Genomic DNA, 19,998 nt, shown 5'->3' on the forward strand with positions numbered 1-19,998 from the left:
GACATCTGATTCCACCGTTCTGCACAAGCAACAGTCACTTCACAGCATAGCAAAGCAGGTGCAAAGTACAGAAAATAACCACCCACGTAGTAATTTTGAAAGCAGCAAGGCAGTGGAAAGTCAATTCCTCCCCCACCCCCCTTTTTTTCCCACAGCAGTTAGATGGAACGTTTAATCTGAATGAACCAAAGGAGGACGAAATAGATTTTGCTAGAAGTTGCTGGGGTTGTGGTCTAGGGAGACTGAATGCACAGCAGGTTCAAGTGCTGATACAATGTTACCATAGCCCCTGAGAAAGATAGGTGAGAAAAGGCTAGATAAAATGCTTCTGCCCAGATAATAAAAGAAATGGTGAGACTTGGGAGATTTTCAAAAGATAGGATGGTTCAAACCTGTCCTCAGCTTTGTCTGATCTTTGCTAGGGCTGTAGCAATAGCTTTCTTTGTAAAGGAACAGTTACCAACCACCTTTGGAAGCTGTTCAGGTCAGTTAAGATTAAAAAAAAAAAAAAACAAAACCAAACCCAAACCAAAAAAACTCAGACCATGATTTTATTTTTTGTCAGTGACAGACATTTGCCTCTTGTCAGCCAGATGTGCAAAAAAAAACCTCAATCAACAAAACAAACCCAAAAACAGTCGATGTGATCCCTCAACTGTGATAGGAGGGGCTGCTAATTGAATATGCAGTACCCTGGACTGGAGGTTTGGGAAGGAAGTGTTCCACTGAAGGGGACTGTACATATTAAACTGAAAAATTGCATTTGTCTTAAAAAAAAAATCATTATCCTTTTTTAGTCCAGTACATTCTTGCTTCTGCTGTGACATATACAGCCTTACTGAAAGGACAGCTCAGTGTAAGAATAGAAACACTCTCTGTTCCCAAGGCTCTTGCTTTTCTTAGCTGTTTCTTTGGCCCTACTATGCCCTACCTCTTCCAGACAGTCTTACCCCCTTCTACAGTTACAACAACCTTCCCTAAGAGCCAGCACATTTCAGATACTGCCGCTGGAAAAGGGTATAGTTGGCTTTGGTTGGCAGCTCAGTGCTCTCTGGCAGATGGCCCCATGTCAGGAGTGTCATGCAGTGAGAGCTGAGCCACTCCCAGAGGCAGCAACCGCTGTGGAAGTGGGAGACCTCTGTTCCATTTCCCTGTTCATGGGAGTGGGAACTGTTCAGAGTCAACATATTTAATTGGTGTAAGACCAGCAGACAAGACTGCAAGGTACCACTTTCCTTGCTAAAGGAGACACTCCAGAAGCTGCTGCAGTGCATGGTTTGTGTGTGGTTTCTTAAGCCTGAGGTCTTTTGTTTAACTTTCATGAAAAACATTTGTTATCAAAATGTGTTTTATTCTTAACAGGGTAGTTAGAATGCTATGGGTATCCCTGATTAACATTTCCATTTTCCCTTGCAGTCACAGAAAGTCATTTAATCTTGCTTCACCTGTCATTGTCAGAGGCCAGGAAATTTTACTTCAAGGTTTGTGAAAAACTGTTTTTTTACAAAAAGAGACATTTCTGACTAACGAAAAATCTCTGCTAAAGTGAGCAAGAGGTCCAATGTGAAATATATTTCAAATCTGGTTCAGCACAAAAACTCTGTGGTTAACTGAATTAAGAAAACTATAATCTTTTTTTATGCCAGAGAGAGCAGATGGTGTTAAAATTCCTCTTCAGCTTGTCTGGAGCGAGAGCATTTCAGTTCCAGCAGTCTCTCCACAGTGTCTGCAACTGTACGCTCACCATGCACTTTGTTATCTCGGGTGCGGATGTTAACTGTTCCACTTGCCTTCTCCTTTTCACCAACAACTAGAAACAACCAAGATGCAAAGGAATGAACTTAACACTTAGCAAGCTCTTTTTTTCCCCTCCTGTTCTCTTAAAACTTAGGCGTACTAAACAAAAATTCTAAAGAGCTTACCAACACAATCAAATCCTTCTTAGCCCTCCTCCCAGCTCCCCCCACTTAGATCTGCAACAGCCAATAGCCTCATTTCATCTCCTATCATTTAACAGGTTTTAGTATGTTATGAACAGCAGCTTAGCAAAATATGAGTAAAGAGAAAAGTAAATTTAGTAAGTCCAGCTTGACTTACTTAGAGAGAACCACAAAGTCAAAATGAGAAATAAACATGGAGTACTTAAGGGCAAAGATTAGAAAGACAACTTGATTGTAAATAACCAATAGCTATTTGTTTTCTTTACAGAGACAGCAAGACAGTTTATTGGAAAATCCCAAAGCTGTTTTACTTTAAGATACAAATACCAAGAAACTATATGTGTGTCTCATTACTAATACAAATTTTATGTAATATACTTTGATGTTGCTACAGGAGATTTTACTTCTCTGGTACCCAATCTACATTCAGTGGGACAACATTTTGAAACAACCTCTGAACGTAAGTTAGGTGAGATTTTTTCCCTGATAGGCTGATCATTTGTTTGTGGTCATGAAGGTAAAATGTGGTTGTGTCTTATCTGTATCATATGCTTAAACTTTTAAAGAACACAATAACTTTATTCATGATTCTATCAATTACTCTGAGGGTAGAGTTTCTCTGTTAAAGGCTCCTTCTACTCTAATGGATCCCAGATAGTTTTAGGGTCAATGCTAGAGCCTCAGTTTAGATGACATGACTAACGTGGTGCTTCAAATCACATACTTCAGGGTCAGTTTCTAATTGTCCCTGCATCACCCTCTCGTGGAGGAGTCTTCTCCTATGCACGCATGTATAGGTCAGAAGTGCACCGCAGCAGAATGCAGTGAAAATACGGTACTTCTTTTGCTACACTTGAAACAAGAGCCTAAATTATTGGGGGTGGGGGTAAGCGGGGTGTGGAAAAATTGCTTAACAATCTGACTGACAAAGGGAAAGAGATTTCATGTATGTCTCCACATTGCTGACCAGAGGACAGCAAAGACCTTTTTCTAAAGCAGCAGTAATGCCTTGGGCCATGGTGACCTCCCTTCAGTGACAGCTATATAAGCCAGCAAAGCCTATCATGCAGGCAGGAGAGGCTCCCTGGAATGGAGACTCTTAGGAGCAAAGTGACCTCAAACACTGACTACCACACTCTGCCTTGCTCACAGGAGAAAGATCAAATCCTATAACCTATGCAAGAAAGTCAGCCAGGATAAGGTAACAAATGCACTATACATTACCCAGAATAAAGTTATACTGTGCAAGCTGAGCATTTCTGATCTTCTTGTTCAGCGTGCACCCAGGATCTACATCAACATCTGCCATTAATCCAGCATCGTGGAAGTGCTGCCTGACCTAGGAGAAAAAGTATTTAAACTGTCACTATAGGATATTCATGACAATGAACTATTTATGACTTGCAGACTTAAGCCAGTCAAGCTTATCTGACCCCTAAAGCAAAAGCACTGTCATTGGCTCAGGCATTGGAGATGAGCCCAGTTCAAGAAATGAAAACAGGTCAGCTATCGTGCAAGTACACACACACTAAATAACTAAGCCGTGATGTGAGTATCTAATGTTTTGTACTGAATAGTGATTTGAGTTTGATATTGTGAAAGGCAGCAGCACGATGGAGCTTTCTGATTAGAACATTATTTTTTTTTATTTTGCAGACTATTTTATTTATGTATAATGTCCCTGAAAGAAATACAGGAGAAAGTCTGCTGGATGCTAAATATGTAAAGACCCATTTTCATCTTTCTTACTGCTTTTGCAAGATGCACATGGCCATGGGAGACTAGAACCTGAAGGGTAAGACAGCTTTTGAGCTAGAGAGAAAAAACTAAGTTTTCCAAAAATAAAAGCCTCACACAGATCAGCATTTGTTGTTTAGCTACCCACAATCTATTTCAGGTCCTCTTTAAAATACATCTACAACTTCAGAAGCTAATAAGTGTCATTGCACTATAAAAATGATACATTGTAACATGCAAAGACTTGTAACATTTATCTGGGATAAATACTATTAATCATTAATAACCAAGTATCTCAACTAAATACAATATACTGGGGAAAAAAGCCCCCAAACCATATACGTCACCTTTTGAGCATACTCATCACACGTTGGTCCCACTGGTACCACCATTACCTGCTGCGGAGACAGCCAGAGAGGCCTTCAATAAACAAACAAAACAAGTTTATATAGCTTTCAGTAATTTTTTAGTATGAACAATCCTCTTAACAGATAGGACTAAATTCTAAACAAGAGATTCATAAAGCCAGCTGCTTAGATTGGGTTCAGAGGCAGTGACAGCCCTATACTTGTTACAATTTATCTCCCCAAAAGAACTGAGTGTCTAAAAGAATTGCAGTGTGGACAAAAGTACTTTTTGACCTGAAGATTCAAGTTGTGTTTTACAACAGACAACAAATCATAATTGAATTGTTGAGCTTATTACTAACCATGGGAAAACATTTACTTTTGAGTCTTGTAATAATCAGAGGGGTCATCCCTGTCAGGTATTATACTGCAGCAGGTAAAGCAGATGACCTACATAAATGACTTGTTGCAAGGCAGCCCAGCTGCAAAAGCAAAGTTGAGAGATATACACCTTGGGCAGACAAGCTGTATGCTGCACCTCTATGAGTGGTATCACGTAGAGGCTACCATATCTAGAATTATTTAATATCTAAGGAAGGTGGTTCAAAAGAAATTTGGTTCAAAAGGAATTGCCCTGTGGTACACCTACAGCATGTCTCTGTAGCAAGCAAGCAGAACAAACCCTCATATTCTTGCATGCTTGGGCCTAATTTCTCTTCTACATAAAGTGTTTGCTCAAACGGGAATAATAAATCTACTTTTCAACGTTACCATTTGCCTCCATAGTTTTCAGTTAGAATGGCAATCATTCTCTCCACAGATCCCAAGATAGCCCGGTGAATGATAACTGGTCTTGTCTTGTCATTACCATCATGGCTGTGAAGAAAGGTGGGTTGTTTTTTTTTTAAATATAAGTCTTTTTCTTGATGTAAACTTACGCATGTAAGTGACAGGGAAGTTAGATTATATAGCAATTAAAACCACCAGCCTCTGTGCTTACCTGACAAAGGTGAGGTTAAATCTGACTGGCAGCTGGAAGTCAAGCTGGATCGTAGCACATTGGTGGTAGCGGCCAATGGCATCTTTAATCTGAATGTCAATCTTAGAAACGAAAAGACACAAACTTTTAGTACAGTTTAAGATAAAAGCACACCCCTCTGAAAGCAAACTCATTGTTTTAAGATGGAAGGTTTCACTCAATGCAGAGGAACTCTATGTGGTTTTAGACAACATACTTTTACTTCAGCCTGCATTAGGACTTAAATGATTTTCAGGCTCTGATAGAGCTAAAAACAGGGTGAGCAAGTAGAGAGATATTACTTCAGGGGGAATTACATTTAATACCTCAGACTATTTTTTGCAAGTTTCAATCTGGGACTTTCAAGGGCCTTTTCACCAAGTGAGTTCAGCAGTACGTAAGTGCAAGTGCAAGATCAGAACTGAACATGTCTCGCCAAAAATGAGATTTCTTCAACCTCAAACTGGCGAACTTACACTCCTTTATCATGCAATACTTGAATACTTTGTAGGTTATGTTACAAATTCAAGGGCATGAACATGGGATGAGAATCCTACTGTTAAACAGTCCACTTACCAGTAGGGATCATATTAATCAATGACTCTTGTTCTGACTATGAGTATGTACAGTCACACCTATTCTTTCTATTGCATCTTACACTTTAACCCTGAGTACGCTTATGATACAAGTCAGACAGAGAGACGGATAGAAAACAGTATATTTATAGTCTCCTGACCTTATTTATTTATCACATTGCTCTATTATTTATCATTTTACCAGTATGGCTATTGTGTTGGGGCTGTGTGCCTTATTTTAATTCAGGTATCAAACAAACAGATCAGTGTTTTGTTAACTGAAGTTCTAAATGTCTTTCAATTTTGCATTCAGAAGCCAGAGTTCATCATAGTTCAGCTACCCACCAAAGAACTTATATCAAAATAATTTACAACCTTCTTTAATATCACATCACCCAGTTACAGAGCAGGAAAAAAAAAATATCCAAGTAGTTTAAAGGTACCCTAGATGTAGAGTTTAACTTAAAAACGCAACTTTAACTAGTTTCCACTAAAACCAGTGCAAAATGCTATGTGTTTGCTCACGTTACTTTGGCTAGAGTGTATTAGGAGCAAGTATAAGGTTAATTAAGGTTAACAAAGGTTCCTGTAGATATTTGCCTTCTTTCAAATCAACTGAGGAAATTACTAAATCTTGTTTGCATTTCACATTATGAATGATTAGCTGCTATAAAACATTTCACCTACAACCCATAAAATGAAATTGATTCAATTAGCATACAAAGAAAGAAATCAGAACCTGTTTACTAGATGACTGAATATAGACATAAATGTAGTGTAGGTTTATTAGGGAAAGATTTACAAGTAATTTTGTAAGGCTCTCTGTCTTTATGCTCAAAGGTATCAGGAAATTTCTAGAAAGCCCTACTTAATCTGTGCAAACTGAATATACAGCTTTAAAAAAAGCCAACAAAACCACAACATCAATGCAAGGGGCTTCTTAAAATACCAAAACCCACCAGCAGCTCAATGCAGCTATGAAACTGTGCCAGTAAAAGCAGTATTTTTCAAAAATTTGTTTTACCACAAAGTTTATTTTTGTTTTTCTCATGACTTAGGATTCACTTGTCACCCAAAGGATTATTTCCAATGCAGCGATTGCTGTGGTAATACAGTGCCACCTTCTGTTCATGTTTCCCACTAAAGCAATCAGCTCTGTTTAAGCAGCAAATAGTTTACACATGTAAACTGGGTTTAATTAATGAAATGAGTGTTAAAGCGATGTGAAAGCCAGGATCACAGAGTATTATTTCTCTCTGAAGTATGTCAGAGTTTATGTACCTGGAAAAACCACAAAATTTCAGATGTACAGCACCTTAAAATGGTATTAGAAAACTATAAAAAAAAAAAATCCCATCTTCCTAATCTCATGTTTTAACATCTCAGCTTGTACCAGGTCATCAGTTTAAGAATCAGTTTTGTTCTATATCCTCCAGCCAAACCTAAACAGCACCAATGCTTTAGAAACACATACTGACATTTAAAATTTAGTTATAACACTACATGGAACAGAATGTGCAGGACAATAAGTGAAAAATAAAAGTTGTCTTTACCAAGAAGATCATGAATAAAACCCAAGACCATCACCACACTATTTTCTCCCCCTTGCTCATAATAAGATATGTAAAACATTCTTTATATATTAACAGCATTTAGCATCCATCTGTATTTGTTTAATTAACTTAAAGCAGAATGTTAACTAAATGGAGACTGTCTTGGTCAGGTACCTATCTGAAGTCATCTGGCAAATATTCTGCACAAACAGATGCCCAACACTCGTCTTTCTGGGGAAAGCGACATTTAGCATCATTTTACAAACACATGAAGACTTTGGGGTTTTTTTCTGCTCATCCACTATACTGCAAAGAACAGTATTTGCGTGCTACGGTACCCCTACTGCCCAGATTACGGTAGTATCAATGGAAAGCAAGGAATCGTATCTTTCGTCTGCCTCACCCAAGCAGAATTAAAAGCCTAGCCCAGCTAGGGGTTAGCAACATACTGACCTTAGGTCCATAGAAAGCTCCATCGCCAGGGTTTAACTCCCACTTCTCACCAAAGTCATTGAGGCTGTTTTCGAGTTGCTGGAGATAAAGGACACATACACTCAGTGTTTCTCAAGCATTTGCTGTCTTTCCATGTTACAGCATCAGGTCAGCCTGCTGCTACAGATATGCGACACTACCAATTTTCAGTACTTCTCAGGTACTGCTGCAACTCATTTATTTTCTGAAAAAGTTTTGGAAGAGCCCCAGCTAAAAAAAAAAATTTAGTCCAAATTTAAACAAAATTAATACATTCATTTTGGAAGAGGTCAAACAAGCAGCGTTAGCTAAGATGCAAGAAATTTTTACGCTGGACGAAGTTTGTACATAATATTGAGAAGGGATCCACCCTGATACACCTTATGTCTATTCCTGCCCTATCTTCTCCCCAGCACTGCACCTCCAGGGGCTAACCCCATACCTTTAATCATGAAAGCAACCTGGCTTTTGGAAGATGGCTCTAAGTCTTATTACAGAGTCTGCCAGAATTCGTTCTCTTCCTCCTTTTTTTTTTTTTTTTTTAAATTATCAATAAAATATAAGGAGAAAGAGAAGGAGGGAGAGGTAATTTGATTCTGACATGGAGATTGCTTCTGTATGCAGAGTAAGCTATTTACAGCAGCCAGACTGAACTGAAGACAGTTATTGAAGTTATATTGCTCATGACCATCTGTCACAGTACCTCCCAGAAGGGACTATGTTCTTACAGGACTTCCAGCTGCAGCCTTGCTCTCATATAAAAAGTTAATAAAAATACTGTTTACCTTTTCAGCTTGATTCCACACTTCAATATCTCCCAGGAACTTTTCAGGACGAGTGGAGAGATTCAGTTTAAAGGAAAATCCAAAGACATCATACACGGTACGCAAAAACTGCAGACAACTCTTTATCTCCTCTTCAATCTTTATGAGAATAGAAATAAAGTCTCAAATATGGAAAAATCAGTTAATCTGATTTTAATACCCAATTTAATTTAATAGCAGCCCATACCTGCTCCATAGCACAGAATATGTGAGCATCGTCCTGCTGGAACCGACGTACTCGAGTGAGTCCTGTAAGAGCTCCTGACAGTTCATTGCGATGCAGAACACCAAAATCAGCCAACCGTAATGGCAGCTCACGCCATGATCTTGGACGATGATCAAACATAAGGCTGAAGGAAAAGTTTATTACTTGAAGCTTATCCAGAATCAAAATTCTGCAACGAACAGCCAGTGAGAAGCAGCCAGTATCTAAGCAGGTGCCCATAATGCCAATGATGTAATCTGAATTACAACCGTTATTCACATCCAGTTTTGTCAGGAAAACAAACGCAGATATCCTCTTATAGCTGGTAGGCTTCACCCACCTCACAGAGAGAAGATAAAACAGCTCCTAAAACTGAGCACTAAAACCTGAATGCCTAAATTGCGACAAAATGGACAATGCCCCAGTATCTATTTTGGATACCCAGGTTTTGCAGTACCAAGGTAAGCTTCGGGTCTAAAACACAGTCACTGTAATGATGGAAAAATGACATTTCTCAGTGTCTCAAGTAAAGAGAGCACATATACAACAAGACTCATAATTACATCACTCCTGGCAGCATGTCACATCTAGACACCTGAAGATAGCCATCTTTACAATTAAGCAGGCAAAAGAAACAGGATTTTTTTTTTTTCTGAATCAGCATCACCTTTGGTAAACTGGATTTGCTATGTATTTACCAGTGTCCTGGACAGTTCATAGGCTTCAGAGCAAAGATTTCTTTCTCCACTTCAAAGGAAAACATGTTGTCACTATAATGCTGCCAGTGCCCTGAAGTCATCCATAGTTTGCTGTTGAAAACATTTGGAGTGACAACCTCCTGGAATCCACGTTTTCGATACTCACTCTAAAAGAACAGACCCAGTACATAAAATAACTAATAAAGCAAACAAAAGTAATGGTACTCAGTCTTCAATCTGCAGCCATAAAAATATACAAATGTTGGCCTACAAAAGCCCATGACTTGAGAATAGAAGAGGAAGAGGAGAGAGAAATTCAAGTTGGACATGCCAGGATACATCCCTTCCACCAGCACCACCCTTCCCCCAAACAATTCCTCTGTAGTAAGCAAGAAGAACAAGTTTCCTGTCTGCAAGCAAAGCAGCAGTCTCTAATTATTCAATGACACTTGATAGTACATTGCAGCCCAAATATATAATAATAAGACAGACTTTAAATACTACAACAGGAAGATCAGCATTTTTTTTGCTACACATAATTTCATGACACATAGTTCTACAAGGCCAAATTTAATAAGTTTATTAAAACAAATCAATATGCATCAGTGGAACAGCTGTTGTGAGAACTTAGCTGCACTATTAGATGTCAAAGAATTCATATTATAAAGCATCGTTATCACTGCTTTAACTGCAGGTATAAAGTATTGATAAAAACATAACTTAGCAAAGATTGTGACAAAACCAATTCAAAGAGACCAGGTTTCTTTAGTTCTGTGGCTTACGGAACTAAGAGATTAAAGTAACTTGAAATGAAGGGCTGTTAATACTGTTATACGTAGCATGCTGTTACGTATTTTTCTAAAATTAAGCTATTTCTTCTATAAGATTTCCAAAAGACATTACTTACCCGGATGAATTCAATTAATGTGTTATAAATGTAAGCTCCTTTTGGCAAGAAAAAACAGCTACCAGGGCTGAGCTCATGAAAGAAAAACAGTTCTTGGTCCTGCAGAAAAATAGTATTTGAAAAACTTAGTATTTGTACACCACCTTTTTCACTTAACATTCACAAATGAATTACTACTGACTGGGCATCACTACTCAGAGTTTTCAAAAAACCCTAAAAAAATAAAGCAATACCAATAGATCAGATGCATTTTCACTAGTATTTATATGTCCATCAGTACTTACAGGGGAAGGAGATTGTTCAGTTTCCTGATTCATTACTGATGCTCCGAAACTTCACATTTACGTGTAACTCCTAACTGTGTGCCCACAGCTGCCTTTGTACATTGACAAGTAACACTTAGTTCTGTTTCTGCAGCTCTCTAATTATTTGCACATGAACTGAACGTGTGAACTGTAGATGGCTAACGTGACAAACTGTGCACGTCCTTGAGCACTGCATATAGTGAATTCTTCTGTATATTGTCCTGATGTCCTAGCAGCAGACCTTGTAACAGTGTTCAGGACTATCAATTATCTAACAGGGGTTTTCCATCTGAAAAACAAAACCAAAATCCAACCAACCAAAAAACCCATAGAAATGTATTATGGATTCTGAAATCACACAGAAGAAAAGAACTGTGAGTGAACAGGCTGCAGCAAACTGCGTAGGAATGAGCATTGCCTGCAGACTGAAGTGTTCGTGTTTTGCAGACTGAAGTGTTCACATTCTGTTCCAATTGATCTGTGGAATAAGGACGTCATCATGTTTAAAACAGCAAAAAGTCTAAACAGAAGTTATTTGCTTTAGGATTTTGATGTTCTTCCAGAGAAAAGTACCTGACTTTGCAACTTGACTGAAAATACAACTGTGTCACATCTTGGTTGTGGCAGCAAGTATACGCTGCCTTTGAGATGCTTCTAGTTAAGGGGTAAGATCCACACAGTGTTTGTGGAATACATTATCAGAAAAACCGTCTCACCCGCCCAATTTTTCTGTGATCTCTGCTTTTAGCCTCCTCCTGGAATTTCTCCCATTCCTTCAGCATTTTTGCATCTGGGAACGAAATTCCATAGATCCGCTGGAGGGATTCCATATCAGCCTTGCCTTCCCAGTAGGTAGAAGAATTCTACATGCAAAAAATAAATAAAACATTGAAGAAAAGGAGGAGCCTCCACATTTTACTACTACTGCCTGCTACGAAAAGGCATGCAATTATTAATAAATCACTATAATTAATGTAGAACAACTAAGGCATAAGAAGAGTTTTAATCTTAAATTCAGAGCACTGAACAGAAAACTCCAGAAAGGACGAGTGAACAGAATATGTAAAAATGGTTTCAATCTCTCTCTTGTCTTTTTTTTAAAGCCTGTTTGCTTTCTTTGCAGCCATCCTATTTCAACTGTTTATTCACACTCAGCTATAACCATCAGCTGAGCAAAAACTATAAACTCTAATTGATACAGTTCAACCAATCCTTAAGCCACACTCATGTTCCTATCTGTGCTGGAAGTGCTGGCCCTGGACACTTAGTTGGGCTTCAGACCATTTGAATATCGTTCTAGCACACAACCCTCTCCCAATTTGTTATATTGAGTTTTTGGCCAGGTTACCCATTTCACAGTACTTTTTTGGATAAGCCGCTATCATATTGCCCAAAGACAACAACGCATTTTCAGTGAAAACATTTGTCTAAGGCAGTTTCAGCACTTACCTTATGAATTTTTATGGTCTTTATCTTGCCAGTATGTCTAACATGAGGCCCTCTGCATAAATCTATCAAGGGACCACACCTAAGAATAGGAAAACATTCATTTGGTATATTTCATCCTAGAAAGTTATATCCAGTAATATTATGATGCATGTGTAATTACCTGTACACTGTTGTAGTTGGAGTATTGACCTTCTCATTCAGGATGCGACACTTGAATTTATTATACTGAGAAGAGAAGCAACACACATATTTGTTAACTCCTTGTTAAGCAAGAGAACTGGCCAGCAGTTTAAATTATTTGCAAATCTGATACTTTACTGCACCAAAAGAGGATTATAAAAGACAGAAAGACAGTCAAGAGGTGGAGCAAGCTGCCCAGAGAACAGGTTGTGCAGTCTCCACCCTTACAGGTTTTGAAGGCCCAACTGGACAAGCCCTGAGAAACCTGGTCTGACTTCAATGTCAACCCCATGCCCTGTGCATGAGATTGGACTGGAGACCTATGGAGGTACCTTCCAACCTGAATGACACTATGATTCTCCTGATGTTCTAACAGTGAAAACTGTGTAATGTCTATCTCAGGAATGCCAGAAAATTATTTGCAGCTAGGTACTGAAGAGAAAGGATCAGCTTTTAGTGTTCCTTGGACTTTCTCAGAAGTCCTCATTCTCAAAAATGTTTTATGGAGCTTTCTGAATACATCAGCTCATGCAGTTATAGTACCACCAAAGCATTTTACTAACAGCCAATATAATAAAGGCATATAACATAACTGCGCATAATATATTGCAATTTTACATCTGGGGGAAATAAATGAAGAATGTGGCTTTGAAGATTTTGCCAACGTCACCCAGTGGAAGAATGAGAATTCTTAGAGTTGCATAAAATCTGATACACATTCCCAAGAACGTAAGAATTACACCTTTGCTCATTTTTTTGTTTTTAAATATCACAAATGAGCTTATAAGAACGTATCACCTTAAAAAGTTAATTTGATACACCTTCCTCTACCACTAACAGAACAGGCGGCTAAAGTTACAAATGCTTAAAGAATAACTGCAAGATGCTAGAAACAACCTTCTAAACCAGCCTACCTTAAACATTTCAAGTAGTGTTTCCTTCTTAACTTCCAGTCTTTCAAAGGCTTGTTTTTCCTTCATTATCTTTTTGCATAATGTTTCCAAAGCGGAGAAGTCATTACTTGATACACCCCTAAAATAAACACACAGAAAAAAGTGAATCATTCTTGCTTTCACTTGCAATTTCTGATCCAGTTGCAACACACTAGCTTGTGGATGGGACACGCTGCAAAGAACAAAGCAATCTGCAGTACTGCAGATGACTTTGTTCCGGGAACAAGCGGGTAACAGAAATTTTGCTATAACTGCCATCCCCCTGCTCCTATAAAGAAAAATACATAACCTACCCTTCCTCAAGGAACATGTCATAATAAAATCCATTTTCTATTGGTGGGCCATAGCACAAACAGCCACCATAGATTCGCTCCATAGCTTCACCCATTATGTGAGCACTTGAGTGCCAGTATACCTAATGGAAGTCAAAAAAGAGGGAATCAGTCTGAATACACACAATGTATTTCTGAGTATTTTATTTAAAACCTTTTCTGAAATGCTTGCTTTTAAGGATACTTGATGCAGATCCCACATTAGAGCAGTCTGCAGAGCAGAAGTCACCCACCCAGCAACACTCACATCCTAAGCACCAATATTTCCAAAAGACCACTGGAAAACTGTTTACAGCCTGGTAGCAAATAGTTCTTATTTTCACCTATTGTTGAAATGATTCAATTATTGTCAAGAAGTCAGGAAACTAATTCAGAAACTTTTTCTTCTATAAACTTTAATCAATCAGCTCTGCATAAAGACCAAAAGATGCACTTTCAAAATAAGGCTGTGGTCCTAATCCTTTTATGCATGGGAAATCCTGCACTGAAGTAGAACAGTTCATAAAGTTAAAAATTACACTCCATGTTGTAATACACCTAAAGTTTTGACAAATTAAACCCAAATCTATAGGACTTCAGTCCGCTTTTATTTGTGCGGACCAGAAGACATAAATCTCACAGGAGCCATCATTTAGCCAATACAAAAACTCTAAGTCTGAATGCGAGATCTCTGTGATGAGTTTGACTGACAACTTCTTGTACCAAATTATTTTTTCTAAAGATGGTATTTACAAATTTAGGGGATATCCACATTTATCTGAATTTTGCACGTACAAAGTAAAAGGGCAGCCTATGGTTGTACATAGACAGTACTTTTGTACTCAGTATCATTTTCAAAGTCAGTGCTGAAGAGGTCGGTTCAAAAGACCTACTTTACATTAACATCAAAGTGGCAAATATAAAATTTTAACAAGAACAGACTTAAACTACAGCAACTGCTAGCAGACTTCGCTACAAATACACAGCAGAATATACATTATCCGCAGTACCGCATCTCCCTTGTAAGGAACTATTAGAGAATGCAGAGGTACCTACACCCCAGACCTCTTCCTGTCTCCTCATATTCCGAACGCAGTAAAGATGCAAATAACTACTCGAGGCTGAATTTAATGCAAATCCAACGGCAAACAAATTTTGGTAGAAGATACTCACTGCTTGAGCCTCTTCATCTTCAAACTTAAGCAGCTCCAGGGTACAATCCTCCTCCAAAGGACGGTCTAGATCCCAAACCATCTTGTTCACTTTAGCAATAACAGTGTTGTCAGCTAAGCCCTGACTACAGAATAAATACACGGTATATAATCTTTTGAAATCAGCAAGTAGAAGTTCCCCAGATTTGCCCTCCACGTTGAATAAGATTTTCAGGAGTGCTCAAATTGCATACAATGTCATAAATTCCAAATAAAAGAGCGGTTTAGCCAGTCTTGAACATTCATGAAAATCCTACTCACATCTCAGAGACAAGAGAATAAAACTGTACTGTATACTCGGCATTCATACATTCATTAACACATTTGACTTAGAGGCAGCCACCTCAAAGAATTAACCTGACTTCAAAATCCTACTGCAATAAAAGACAGTTTCTCTTTTAAAAATTATCAAACACCACTTCTGATGTAGTAACTTTACAGTTTTGTTTCCACTAGGCAAAAAACCCTTTCCTTAATCCCAAATCACAAAAGCAAAGAAGCTTCCAGTGACAAGGCACCTAAACGTGAAAAAAAAAAATGGCATTTAACCTTGAGGAATCACCCAGTTTTTGTAATTTTAACTGTCAGGGTGTCCACTGTGCATTGTTCAAATCTACTCCACAGCAAGTTTTAGTAACCCAGAGATGTGCGATGCTCCTTTTGATGGGTATCTCCCACACAAGTAAAAATGCAGTTAGGTGAAAGATACTCATACCGTTAACACTCTCTGAAATCAATTGAAACATCACCCAGCAGTCGTCTTCCCCAGGTCAATGCAAACTGGTTTGCATGTGCTAACATTCAATCTGATAGAGTAAATTTATTAGTAAATTAGTTCTTAATGCAACAACAGTACTTGCTGGGAAAAAAATGCAACTAATGTGTACCTAGAAGATCTCAATTATATTCTTATTTAATTTTAGAAACTGTATCTTCATAAGGCAAAAAATTACACTCCAAAACTAGAACCTTATTGGTTACCTCCAGTTTATGATATACAAGATGCCTTGAGAAGAGTTGAGATAAATGACTAAGAGAGAAATTATACATTACCCATACCCACACAGCCACAACCTGCATACATAGAGCCGTCTGAAAATGTTTGAGTGTATCACAGAACAGAATCATACCTAATTCCAGAAGCGATTTGATAAGGAGTAGTCTTCCAAGATTCAGCATCAACCTGCTTGCCATCGGGTAATGTAACTTTAATGGGTTTACTGTCATTTGCAGCTCTTTCTGCAAGGAGTGCATCATGTTCAGCTTTAAGTTTGTTGTACATCTCTAAACGTTCATTGATAAATGCAGGCCAAGGATTCAGCTAGATATAATGAATAAGACAAAGGAAAAAATCTATAACAGATCATGAGAGTAATCTTGTATCACATTATGTCAAGCATGCAAACAGAATGGATATACTTTTCACAAGCAGTTATGTGACCATATCTATATATGTGCTATATCTAACAAATAATCATTATTATTACAAATTCATTATATACCATTAATTACATAATGATGTTATAAGACTTTAGCTTAATGACAATTACTTTGAAATGTACCACTGTACACCTGTTTAATAAACTACACATATGTTAATATACCACTATGCAGTTTATTAAACACCTGTTTAATAAGCTACACAAGGACAAAAATCAATTTGAAAAGACTGTAGAAGTTCCAGCATAAAAACAAGTTTTTCTTATTAGGTCAAAAAACTGAGGAAAAACCTCTACTCTGAGCCACCTGGAGACGAACCAACTCCAGCCTGTACATCATATAATGATGTCAGGACTATCAGCTTGGGCATAACCAAGGTTATACAGCTATGCAGTTGGCTCAAGATTAGTACTGGCCAGCAGCTGGCAGCCATTTCTGTGCAGTCAGAGAGATCTGTGTTTACCCACCATGAAGATGAAAAAGGCACAGCACCTTATGCAGGCTTTCCTCATCCCAGAGATCTGCTCCCTACCTCCTAGTGCAAACAGGGGCCCTGTGAAAAGCATCACCAAGCAGCAACTATGGAAATCTAAGCTGCTCTCCCATTACACCAATATAACTTGGTGTAAAAAGCAACAAAGTCACTTCGTGGCAAACTTTGGGAAATAAGAGAGAGCAGGAAAAGGAGTAACTGTAACGCCAGATAAAATACTTCAGAGTGGTGAACTGCAGTGCCAGCAGTACACAAGCCAGCAACCAGAAGACCGCATCTTTCAAACCCCCGTGGCCCAAGGGCAGCTCACCTCCGTCCGCCCTCCATCGCCGGCCCCTTCCTTCATTTTCTTCGTTCCGCTGTCTGCCTTTTTTTCTTCCACAGCATTCACCTGAAGAGGGCGAGCACCATTTCCTCACTCTCCAGCAGTCGCTCACACCTACGGCGCTTTAACCCCCCTCAGCCCCACAAACCAGGGAAGAGACACGATCTGTCCAGCCCAGCTCCCTGCTCTTTTACCTTTAGGTAAATCCCACCGCCTTTCGACCCGGAGCTGGGGAAACCCCCGGCGAGCCGCTATAAGGGTGAGGGGGAAGAGGCCTAGCTCCCTCCTGCCGCCAGCACCCGCCCTCCTGACAGGGCTGCCCCCCGCCCCAAGCCTGACGCGGGAAGAAGGGGACGCCCCGCCTCAGGACACCCCCCGGCCCGCGGTGAGGGGCAGCCGCGCTGAGGAGAGAGCCGCTGCTCCAGCGCGGTCCGCCGCCGCGGTGCCGGGCCCACCTGGCTGCCAGCGCCCGCCATTGCCACACGCGGAGCCGCCCGGCGCAGCGGGCAAGGGGCGGGAACGGCGCCGCGCAGGCGCCTCTCGGCCTGCCACAGCTGATGCAACCGGGGGCGGCTGCACCGGCCCGGCCTGAGTCAACCTGAGCCGCCGCGGTCGGGCCAATGGGGCAGTAGGGCCGGGCCGGGCCGGGCCGCCCTGGGGTGTGTGGCCGGGACGGCGGGTATGGAGGCGGCCTGTGAGTGGCCGCAGCAGCTCAAGATGGCGGAGCCGCTGCCAGCACCCCTGAGGGCGCGAAGCGGGGCCGCGGGGCCCGCGTGCCCACACCCCTGCCCCCGCCTCGCTCCTGCAAGGAGAAACGTAACCAGCCTTCCCCCGCCAGCAGGGCCGTAGGCCCCCACGGGGGTGGCAAGGGGCTGAGGGACGGGGTGGCACTCGGGGAGACCTAGCTACCGTTCCTCTGAGGCAGAGATTCAGTCGAGGATGGATCAGCTAATGGGAGTACTCTTCGCAAAGGAGACAAAAAATAAAATAGAAATCGGATCGAGCAATGACTGATTTCCCAGGGCATAAAAAGTGGAAGAGATTCTGAGCAGTTTCTCTCAGACCTGGACAGCGGGACTGCGGCTGCTTTGCTTAGCCCGGTCCTGAGGGAAGGCTCAGCATCAGGGTTGGAGGCTACCGACATCTCAAAGAAAAGGATGTGATATTCAGGCACGGCTTTTTGCTTTGTAACCTTACTCCCCTTCTCTCCCTGCTCTTGTTTTTTATATAATAATAATATTTTCATTTAGGAAGGTTACTTTCTCTCAGGACATTCTCATGGTGGCCGTGGACTACCAGAGCAGTCAGTCCCAAGGCCTTAGGTGTGTTTGGTGAACTTACTCAGTAGCCTAGTTTAAAAAAGTGTTTATTACAAGATCTGATGTTTTCAAGAAACGCTGGCATAGCACCCTTACTTTGAAGAGTCTAAATCGGGGTTCAGGGCTACGGCTTGGCTTGGACCTCTGCTACCTGCAGAACACCCAACACCACTTCTGCCTCCTGTAATAGCCACTTTCTCTTCATCTGCAGCAATGATGTGAGATTTTAGAGTGTTTCAGTCAGCTAAAATGTGCTCAGATGGACATCAGAGCACCTCAGACTCTGTGGACTTAAGTAAGTGCTGTAAGAAAAAAGTTCAGGAGAAACAGGCAGTTTTGTATAGCTTTCAAATACTGGTTATGTAGGGGTGAAGGACAGCTGAGAGAACATCACTGCATTATTTGACCACAAATGTAGAGGCTTAAAAAATAATGCAAATATTTTTATATTTTTTTAAATATTAAAATGGGAAGATGTAGTAAATATGAACTTACAGACAGAATCAGGCCTAGACCTGAATAATTTATTTGCTATCTAAAAGTAAAATAAGAGCAGCATAAATATTGGCAAAAACATTTCTTAAACAGCTACATTCAGTAATATATGTAAGATGTTGTGTAGCAATACCATGTTTAGTAATACAATGGATATTTTTAAATGCTAATTTTTAGATTTGCATCATCTTCAAAAGTCTTTTCATGTGGACGAGTTACAACTGGCTCAGAGCACATTGCAAAGCTTATAGATAAATTATCTAACGCGAAAATGAGCAAAAACTTGTATTGATACTGTTAAAGAGAAAAGAGGATTAAATATTTCAAAAGCCATCAGGACAGTTGTAGGAGAACTGTCCCTTTTGCCAGAAGATGGCAGCAGCGAAACACGCTGTGCTGATGAGAAGTTAATTGTGCGGGGTACCCTCACACCTCTTGGCTTTAGTTAGCGGGATTTATGGTGTAAAATACAAACTAAATGACTTGTTTTACTGGCTTCGCTCTTAAGCACCGTAATTAAAGACGTGTGACTGAACTCAACTGGATTCTAAGCCAGTGTAAATTGATTTCAGTGTGCTTTAATGATTATCACCAAGTGAATGAATGGATGTTTCTGCTTAATTTGAAGTTTGCTGGAAAAAATGTGGTCAGAAAGTTCGATTGGAATTGCAATGTCATTTGGCTTATATTCCGTTTAGGAACTAAAAATCAAAATGAAATAAAAATGAAAAAATGAAAATAAAAATTTTAAGAAATTAAAATTAAGAAAATAAAATTTTAAAAAGGATAAGAGAGCAAAAAAGAGTGAGAAACAAAAGGTAAATGAACATAGAAGGAACCAAGGACGGGGAAAGAGATGATATTTTAAGAAAAATATTTCACAACCTCTAATACATCTACACCCTTTACTTGCATCATCTGCTCTAAGGAAACCAATCTAACTTGTGATACAGCACTGGCCTTTCTGTAATGTGTCTGGGTTTGTTTATATTTGGTGTATATTAAATCAACTCTATTCACTGTAGAGTATTTACTAACTTCGCAAACTCCCAGCTAATTTGAAAATCAAATTGTACAGAAGCCACCCATTTACATCCAGGGTCCAGAATACAGCATTTGAATTCAAGGCCTAATGGATTTCCATAAGCCTACATCAGGTGAAGAGCTATCAGATGTCATTACAAAATCATGCAGATATGGGAATTTCAGCTTTGAGAATTGAAATATTTTTGTGCAGTTTTC

General features: G+C 39.7%; 1 protein-coding gene across 1 annotated transcript; it reads right to left on the reverse strand.

The window, feature by feature from the left end:
- Positions 1 to 534: 534 nt before the first annotated feature.
- TARS1 (threonyl-tRNA synthetase 1) lies at positions 535 to 17,511 on the reverse strand. The gene is made up of 19 exons (XM_052777072.1): positions 17,398 to 17,511; positions 16,928 to 17,008; positions 15,815 to 16,005; positions 14,647 to 14,770; positions 13,456 to 13,577; positions 13,124 to 13,241; positions 12,190 to 12,254; positions 12,030 to 12,108; positions 11,297 to 11,443; positions 10,276 to 10,374; positions 9,369 to 9,535; positions 8,653 to 8,815; positions 8,427 to 8,564; positions 7,624 to 7,701; positions 5,025 to 5,125; positions 4,796 to 4,900; positions 4,025 to 4,097; positions 3,165 to 3,279; positions 535 to 1,810 (listed from the first exon to the last, which is right to left on the reverse strand). Exons 1-19 carry the CDS (start codon positions 17,416 to 17,418, stop codon positions 1,662 to 1,664), a joined length of 2,136 nt encoding a protein of 711 aa, XP_052633032.1. The 5' UTR covers positions 17,419 to 17,511; the 3' UTR covers positions 535 to 1,661.
- Between the last annotated feature and the right edge of the window lie 2,487 nt (positions 17,512 to 19,998).

The sequence above is a fragment of the Harpia harpyja genome, chromosome Z (assembly GCF_026419915.1).
Source record: "Harpia harpyja isolate bHarHar1 chromosome Z, bHarHar1 primary haplotype, whole genome shotgun sequence".
In the NCBI taxonomy this organism is placed as follows: domain Eukaryota; kingdom Metazoa; phylum Chordata; class Aves; order Accipitriformes; family Accipitridae; genus Harpia; species Harpia harpyja.

What these genes read in the sequence shown, in the direction of transcription:
- TARS1 (XM_052777072.1), bottom strand. Translation starts at nt 17,418, where the DNA reads ATGGCGGGCGCTGGCAGCCAG. An exon ending in CAAATCGCTTCTGGAATTAG is followed by an intron (nt 14,771 to 15,814) that starts GTATGATTCTGT and finishes TTTATTCTGTAG; the next exon opens with TCAGGGCTTAGCTGACAACA. An exon ending in TTTAACCTCACCTTTGTCAG is followed by an intron (nt 4,901 to 5,024) that starts GTAAGCACAGAG and finishes CTTTCTTCACAG; the next exon opens with CCATGATGGTAATGACAAGA.